A 9,239-nucleotide genomic window follows, 5' to 3' on the forward strand; every position below is an offset into this window, starting at 1 on the left:
TCCATTCAATCCAAATGGGTGTGCGACGGTAATTTCGACGCCTGCGTGCTGCCAGTAGTGACCATGAACGCCAGTGGATTTCCCTCAGCTCCCTAATATTTTTATTCCCCAGTGAAAAAAATGTTCGAATTGTACGGAGTTAATCGAGAGGCTACGATTTACCACTCGCCGACTGGGCGACGCAAGCAGGTGGACATTCTGGAGGTAAATGCATCCGCTGATGACGGCCCCAGCACTGGGTAATGATTTTTTTGTTGACAACTGTTGCAGACATGTCTTCAGCTATCGTCGCCAGAGTTGATGAGGAAATTGCCGAATGGAGGGACTCTGCACCACCTCAAGGAGCGTAACATGTCCCCGACGAAGGACTCGGACAGGGGCCCTTTGGGCGGGGAGAGGAGGAGCGGCTGCAGGAAGTGGCTGGTTACGTGTGGGGTTCTCCTCCTGGGGTGCGCTCTGATCACTGCTGTGGGCCTCCCCATAGCCCTGGAGTTGCGGAGTTCTCATCTCCTGGAGGCGCGGCTTCAGGTCGGTGCACGAAGAGAGAGAAAAACGCGGCATATTTTACTGTAGGGGAGGTTGCGGTAAAACGGACACTTTTGGCTTTTTTTTTTATGTTAATGAGGGGTTGAAATGTTGATAAAATTTAATAATTTTTTTTTTCAATACAAAAAACAATTCTTTCCCTTTGGGACGAGCATAAACTGAGCTCAATTGATCAATTTGTTTCTGAGTTATGAATAATTTTTGAAAAGTAAAGTGTCCGTTTTACCCCACCCTCCCCTACGAAAGATAATCGTCGACACTGAGAAAAAAATGCACTTGTGCCAAGGAATCATTTTCTTAGGAGACGAATTCAGTAGCGAAGTGGTAAAACGGTATCAGTCAATTTTGACTATTGACCAGTTTTCAATGAATATCTCGGAATCCAAGGGAGATAGCTAAATTTTTATTATCAACTTTTTTGCAGAGCCGATTGAGAGCTACAACGAATGTAAATATGAAAATTTCGCTATCTCACTTGGGCCCGGTTGCACCGTCGTCTGTTAACTAAACCGCCAGATAACGGTCTGGTAGTCCATAAGGATTACACATGGATAAATTTATCCTGGGGAAAAATAGCTTACAGGGCTCGGTGCAACCGGGCCTTAGATTCGGAAATATTCCTCAAAAACTCAACTGGGAGATAAGTCGACTTAAACCGTTTTACCACTTCGCTACTGAATTAATTTTTTTGGGAGCGTATTTCTCTGAAAAAATTCATTCTTCTCCCAAGAAAATAATTCCTTGGCAAAAGTAATCTTTTTTTCTCAGTGGAGCGAAAGGTAATTCAATGAAAAAATACCTGTTTGCGAAAAACGGGAATTTCTCGGAAACTTCGTATGAACGCGGCATATGGTTTCATGGATTTAGACATGAGGCATCGAAATGAATACTTTGAAAAGAGTGAAATCGGTTGCGTAGCTTTGCATCTATTCATCTCCAATCCAAACTGTTTTTTTTCAAATCTCATCTCATGGAGAATTCATGACGTTATTCATCATGTCAACAGTTCGTCACAGCGTTACTTCATGGACGAAAAAAACATACATTGTTAAACATTTTCGTCTGATTTTCCGTGCCAAATTCCAGAAATTTTTATCCTGTTCCTGTTCCATTAAAATTTGAGGAAATCTTGTCATTGAAAAATCAAATATTCCATTAATTTTGTGTTCAAATGATCTGGAAATCAATGAACTACTTCATTTTTCATTTGAAATAATTTGTAAAAATTTAGAAAAATCGAGAAAATTCAGGGAAAAATTGAGAATTTATCTCTTAACTATTATATTCAGACATTTTCAAGAGGCATTCCTCGACATGAATTTTCCAAGGACGTTCCGTTCTTTTTTCTCCTCTTTTCATTAATTAAAAAAACCCAAAAACTGCGAAAATTCAAGGCGAAGAATTTCTATGGAAAATATCTCCATAGAATGAGCTGTCTAATCGAATTCCATCGAATTCTATTAATTTTTTCTATAGAATATTTTCTATCAACCATTTCTATTGAGAAAAAAGCACAGATAACTTGCCGAATTTTCCTGCAGAATCGGCCAAAAACTAATAGCAAGCTCAATAGAAATCCAATCGAATTTTCAATCGTTCCTATGAAATTCTTTTCTACGTGTTGTCCAGTAATCAATTAGAATGAATTATCCCACAATAAATCGAGGTAAAATCCTCCAGGTCGTGCGGAGGATCCTCTCGGAGACGCCTCTCATCGACGGCCACAACGACTTCCTCTGGAATCTGCGGCAGAATCGGGGTCTGCACCTGGACAACTTCCCCTTCGACGAAGATCTGTCCCAGAATACGACACTGGGGCCGCTCTGGCAGACTGACCTCGCGAGGCTGCACCAGGGGAACATTGGCGCCCAATTCTGGTCGGCTTACGTTCCCTGTGAGGCGCAGTTCCTGGATGCCGTGCAGCTGACACTCGAGCAAATTGATATTGTCAGGAGACTGAGCGCAAAGTACCCGAAGAGAATGAGATTCGTCACTTCAAGTGAGGAGCTCAAACGGGCGCACAAGGATGGGGTTCTTGCGAGCCTCTTTGGGATCGAAGGGGGACACAGCATTGGGGCTTCCATGGCGGTTCTCAGGAGCTTTCATCTGCTGGGGGCCAGATACATGACGCTAACTCATAAATGCAGTACTCCATGGTATTCTGGGGGGTTTTATTTGTTGATTATCGTTCCCTTCGGTATTTATGGGATGGCAGTGTCATGATATACGGGACGTTTTCCCGTGGATTCAAAGTAATTTCTACCGTGGATATATGGGAGATCGTGGACCCTCAACTTTTACTTCTCAAATTAAATCTAGACAATAAACTAGACACATCGAATCAATTGATAAGTGATATGGAGATTGTAGACTACACGGAGAGAAATATTCAATAAAAATTACGTAGGGTGAACCAACCAGTGTTCGAACCAGTCCAGTAATCGAACTAATTGGTACTTTTTCTATAAAATAAATTAGTAGAAGGTAGAGATGCCTCGCATTATACATGAAAAATAAAATTATGACATTTCCAAATGATATTGTGATGATTGAAAATGTCTAAGGTACCTTATTACCAGCGGAAAGAGTATTTTTCCGGCCTGTTGCGATGGGGTTTTTTACTCGTGTGGCGTTGGCCTCCGAGCCGTAGGCGAGGACTGACCAACCACACATTTTCACACATTTTCACACATTTTACACATTTTCAGCTTTTTGTATTCATATCATTAATGNTAAAATTATGACATTTCCAAATGATATTGTGATGATTGAAAATGTCTAAGGTACCTTATTACCAGCGGAAAGAGTATTTTTCCGGCCTGTTGCGAAGTATTTTTCCGGCCTGTTGCGATGGGGTTTTTTACCGTAGGCGAGGACTGACCAACCACACATTTTCACACATTTTCACACATTTTACACATTTTCAGCTTTTTGTATTCATATCATTAATGGTATCGTCAATTAATATCCATAATATTTTTTTCTATTATCTATGGAGATGTACAGGGGAGTTATAATTATTTTTAAATCAATTTTCGACTTGGTTATATTTTTAAATCTACGTAAAAAATAACTGTGACCTTATTCGTTCGACCACTGGACGGGTCACCCTATCTTTTCCGTAATCCCGAAGCGAAATGTGGTTGTAGGAAATTTTACGGAACTATAACGGAATTTTTCCAGAGCGTTCCGTAATTTTTATCTGAATCTCCTGCGAAAATCTGTAAAATCTTGAAAAATAACATGCACCTCATAATTTCCGTTCTGATCAATAAGACATTTCGAATGAAAGTTATTGGAAAGGGGTCTATGGTTGTGCACTCCACCTCAATTACAAAGGACTCATTAACTTTTATCGTTCGTTCGGCCGGAAAACCAATAGAAAGCAGAAGAGCCAGGTTTGTTAGTACTGGCAATGTTTCTGTTTCCAGGGCTGATTCCTCATCCGCAGAGGATCCGAACGAGTACGCCCCAATGGATTTCCACAGTGACGGGCTGTCTGCCTTCGGCAAATCAGTCGTAAAGGAGTTGAATCGATTAGGAATGCTCATTGATTTGTCCCACGTTTCTACTCGCACTATGAGGGACACCTTGGCCATCACCAAGGCACCGGTTATATTTTCCCACAGTGCTGCTCGAGCACTCTGCAACTCTTCCAGCAATGTTCCTGATGACATTCTCCGGAATTTGGTACAGAACATAATTCATTCGTGAAGAGGAACGAAATGAGATAATCTAATTGTAGAGTCGATGAGTTTCTAATGAATATTCCGAACTTCTTAATAACGAAAATGCGGACATTTTTCATCTTTCAATTTTTTTATTGAGTCTCAATTTTCTTTTTCGAAAATGCTTTCATGAACATTTAACTGTCTATTGTGAATTAGAATAAATCTGAAGATGACTTTTTTCATTTTCGGTATTAAATTAAGGATATCCAAGTACTTTGGATATTCCTTTTCCGGTGAATTGCTCTTCTTCTTTTGTAGTTTAACATCAAAGCTTTCATTTGAGCCCGATTTAACCCCATGTTTTCGGACATTTTACTATAATTTTATTATTTAAATTTGCAGGTCTCAATTTGTAATTAATTGAAAATAATTCGTCATTGGAATCATTCATGGCAGTTGTGGCATCAAAACCTCTTTGAAATTTCTTTTTAATTATAAATTAAATAATTTATAGTCACACAAATAATTTACATGATTCGAGTAAATTATTTTCTGGCTATCAGATCATGAATTTGGAATGAAAAAAAATATAGGTCTCAATTCTCTCCGCAAAAAAAATCTTCCGACGATTTCATGACAATTTCCCGCTGTCTTGCAAATTATAAAATATAAGAAATTGAAAGTTTTTACGATTTATTAAATTAGCGACACTCATAGAACTTTTTACTAATTGCCACATTAATGCATTGTTTATAATTAACCAAATATGAGTCCCAACGCTTTTCGGAAAATAGTAGTTTATTTAAACATGAAAATGTGGTCTAAATAAATAATTCACCATAAAACAAATCATTAATATAATTCAGTAGCGAAGTGGTAAAAGCAGATAAGTGCATTAAAAAAAATGATTGCGTGAATCACAAGGAAATATTAATTTTCAATAGATAATAATAATATTACGAATTTGGAAAAAAATGCACTCATCTCCTTTTACCACTCCGCTACTGAATTCAACTAAATTTGTTTTCGCTTTTGAGGTCATGATCTGCTACTGAAAAAATTAAAAACTCATTCAAGTTCCCTATTCTTGATTTTCAACCGTTTCATCAGTATTTTTATACTGATTATATTTTTATCTCTTTTATAGTCAGTGAATGGTGGTCTGGTAATGATCAGTTTTGACAGTGCGCATCTGAGCTGCGGCGATACGGCATCTATGTACGATATAATAGGTAAACAGCTCCCAAAACATTCGCCCAATATTCGAGTTTTATTTATATGTACAAATAAACTCGGTTTCTAGCGCACATAAATCACATAAGGAAGAACGCTGGGGTGAATCACGTGGGCCTGGGCGCTGGGTACGACGGGATTATGAACCCCCCGACGGAGCTCCCCGACGTCTCGGGATATCCTCTCCTCCTGGCTGAGTTGACTCGCGATCGCAGGTAGGGCTGCAATGAATAGTAAATTTCCCGCTTGTTTCCTCGCCTGCGGCTCGGCCCACCAACTCCCCACGAGTAAAAACCCCATAACGATAGCCCGGACAACATTGTCCCCTAGTGATTTTCACTTTTGCGGGTTTGGGAAGAGCTAATTACCAATCCCCGGACGGGGAAAACTGAAGCGCAACACGAGAAAACAAATTGCCGGTCAATATACCGTCATTTTACGCGTAAACTATGCCTCACTGAGCGTTAATTAATTACTAATTTTGTTCGGTGAGAAAAAAAAAGACAAAATCTCGTCACAAAAATGATGGCGTGACATAAAATAATTGCTGATGATTCCTAAAATGGTGACCGGCCAATCGATCACGGCCTTTTTATCACAATCGAAATAATCACGGCAAAATTATCACAAACCAAAATATCATGAACCAAAAATATCACGAACAAAAAGATCACAGCCAAATGATCACAAACAAAAATATCACAGTCCAAATGATCATAAATAATCCTTTAAGCCTCCTCGTTGTATAAAAATTGAATTCTAATTCCAACGGGTCTTTCTCCTCACGTATCAATCAGATAACTCAGGAAATACCTATTATTTCCATGAAAACTCAAGTTGGTGAGCGAGATATTGATTGTTGGGTTGTTATTGTTTACTCTTGGTTGCCTTTCTTCCTTTCTGACCTTCATTGTTCTGAGTTCCATTCGTTTGTGATATTGTCGTTTGTGACGTTTCAGCTGTGATATTCTTATCGGTGATATTTTTGCTTGTGATATTTTTGTTTGTGATATTTTTGACGTGATTTTTTTGTCGTGATATTTTGGTCCGTGATAAAAAGTACTGTAACCCCTAAAATTGACAGGCAGCTAGCGCTACGAATTGTTCTTTGCGCTGACTTGCCGCATACAAAAAATGACGGTAATTTTGCATTCCCAATCGCAGGTGGTCATCCACGGACATAAAGAAACTTGTCGGAGGGAATCTCATCAGGGTGATGAAGGAAGTCGAGGATCATGCCGCATCCCTCTCCAATCAGTCACCCAATGAGGAGTGGATACCCCAAGAAGTCATCGAGGATACATCCTACTGTCGATACCACGACGAGTGAAATTATCATCATTCATCATAATTAGCATTCCATTGCGCCATTCATATCGTACATTTATATGAAACAAATTTCTATTATCATGCATCCCGTGCACAATCTGTATATATTCAATGGTACAACTTGTGAATATCTTGTGATATCTTCGGTTCATGTCGCGATTTGTGGCTTTGGCTCCGGCTGAAGAATTTATTCAGCGGGAGTCAAGTAAAATGTAATATGTTGGATTCGACGTTTTGATGAGGGAGCATTGAGTTGCCAAAAGAAGGAAAGATTTGGAAAAGAAATGTCTTTTTTCGGGTTCAAAGGGATGTCGAATTATTTCGATTACAATTTATTCTAGTAGAAAATGTCAAGAGATATTTTTCCTGGAGAGAAGTGCATTCCCTATAATAAGGTCTCTCCAATATGTTCGGCTTTTATTCATAAATTATCTTTCAACTTTTTTTTTTCTATAAAAACAATTATTGAATCATATTGTTAAATTATTAAATCAATAAAAAAAATTATTCAATTATTAATAATTATAAATAATACTAATAATAATAATGTTATTATTAATAATAATAATTCTTTTAATTAATAATTAAAAATAACATTTTTAAATTATACTCAAGAGGCAGTTTTCGTCTGAAACTGAATTCTCTACAGAAAAAATCTCCTGACATTATCCCCCTAAAAGGACTCCTCATCGAGAAAATGTCGTAATCGAAAACATTTTGAATTCGACGTATTCGTTTTACCCACCATCTGAGGTTTGTGTCGTTCCACTGATAATTGAATGACCACAATTACCGATCACTTGACGGTAATTACTTGCCATGATTTCTCAATGAATAACTGTATAACTCGACATTAATTTTCTTTTATATGAAGATCAAATACACGAGGAACGCAATTGTTATTAAAACCTTGAATTTCATTGAATCCCATCACCCAATCAGATGAATCTTAAATCTCCAAATATTGTTGGACAGTTAATAATAGGGGGGTAACCTGGAATATCACGATGGGAGCTAGGTACAACTCCTGTTTTTTCACTTAAGAAATTATTCTTCTCAATAAATTGTTTTGCTCAAGAAATTATTTTTCTTGAGTCCATAACATCGCATGCATATTCGATCAATTAATGGTAGGTTTCAGAAATATGAGGAAAAATATGTGATTGCTTTCCTTCGAGCTCATTGCGATTGAGAGCAGGTGACGGTTATATTTTAGAAATGACTGAAGGTTCTCCCCTGGACAAATTCTGCATTCGTGATATCATTGGCTTCCGGGTAGATGCCGCGTTTGGTTTCACCATTGCGACGAAGTTTCGCAAACGTTGCAGTCTGCATTTTCAGGGCATGAGTTCAGATTCTCAGATTCTATGAGCTCCTATTCTCAGAATCTGTGTAGACTGTTAGAAATTTTTTGAAATTCCATGGAAGATATTATAGTAAATCTCATGAGAGTGACATTGGATTGGATTTAGGGAAAAAATGGTTATGAAAGTTCAAGTTTTGAGTGGAATTGACGGAAATTCATGAGTTTTCAGTGGGAGTGAGATGGAAATGAGCCGAGCTCTTCGCGTCCTGAGAAAAATTCCGCACGTAGAGAAATGTTCAGTAACAATTACGGAACTCACAGTTCGATCCCGACCACGGAATCGACTCAGAAAATTCAAGTATCGGTGTCGTAATATTTCATAGGAGATTCAAGTAAAAATTACGTGATATTCCGTAAAATTTCCTACAACCACAATTTCGCTCAGAAATCACGGAAAAGATACATAATTTTTATTGAATATTTCCCTCCGTGCGCATGTATTTGCGAATGAAATTCTCGTAGATAAGAAGTTGTCTATATAGATTTCCAATATCAGAGATTTTTCACACTGCATTCATTTCTACTGAATAGAAAATTATTATTCTCATCAGTACTCCCAATAATAAAAAAAGTTAATAAACAAAAGTTGGTTAAAAAAAAAGTTGATAAATTTTTTTTTGCTTGAATTGCGTCCAACAGTCGTTTTTTGACGGTTTCAATTTCGCTCCACTCTCCCCTATCTTCATTAAAATTTGAATGCATAATTAAAATTTTCAACTGACTATGACTATGAAATAATTGACAATATAGAATTATCAATTGACTATTGAGTAAATATTTCTGAATTTCATAAAATGATTTTCGATTTTTGATTTAGCCAAATAATCGTCAATCAAATTCTTCCCAAATCAATTATTAATTGATAAAATAATTCGGAATTTGAATATTTAATTGAGGATTCATTTACTAATTAAAAAATTGATGAGTAATATTAACAATCGACTTATTCAAAAATTAACTGCATTTAAAATTTATAATTATGCCGATGTCTGGTAAGAGAAAGAGAATCCCGGGGAGCACAGTTAGAAATGAGAGTAAATCCATAAATCCAATTCAATTTCACTCTTATGAGTGAAATTGAATTGGATTTACGG

The 9,239-nt window shown here is 37.4% G+C and overlaps 1 protein-coding gene across 1 annotated transcript; it reads left to right on the forward strand.

The window, feature by feature from the left end:
• The first annotated feature begins 63 nt into the window (after positions 1-63).
• On the forward strand, positions 64-7,238 carry LOC107048651 (dipeptidase 1). Its single transcript, XM_015271943.2, has 7 exons — positions 64-204; positions 271-528; positions 2,227-2,702; positions 3,978-4,236; positions 5,365-5,449; positions 5,521-5,665; positions 6,615-7,238. The coding sequence occupies exons 1-7, from the start codon at positions 121-123 to the stop codon at positions 6,778-6,780; spliced, it is 1,473 nt and encodes a 490-aa protein (XP_015127429.1). The 5' UTR covers positions 64-120; the 3' UTR covers positions 6,781-7,238.
• Positions 7,239-9,239: the final 2,001 nt, after the last annotated feature.

The sequence above is a fragment of the Diachasma alloeum genome, unplaced genomic scaffold, assembly GCF_001412515.2.
Source record: "Diachasma alloeum isolate Michigan unplaced genomic scaffold, Dall2.0 Dall_scaffold_00195, whole genome shotgun sequence".
Classification (NCBI taxonomy): Eukaryota; Metazoa; Arthropoda; class Insecta; order Hymenoptera; family Braconidae; genus Diachasma; species Diachasma alloeum.

Coding starts and splice junctions, on each gene's coding strand:
- LOC107048651 (XM_015271943.2), top strand. CDS start 121: ATGTTCGAATTGTACGGAGTTAATCGAGAGGCTACGATTTACCACTCG. Junction 5,450..5,520: donor ATCTATGTACGATATAATAG/GTAAACAGCTCC, acceptor CTCGGTTTCTAG/CGCACATAAATCACATAAGG. Junction 5,666..6,614: donor GAGTTGACTCGCGATCGCAG/GTAGGGCTGCAA, acceptor TCCCAATCGCAG/GTGGTCATCCACGGACATAA.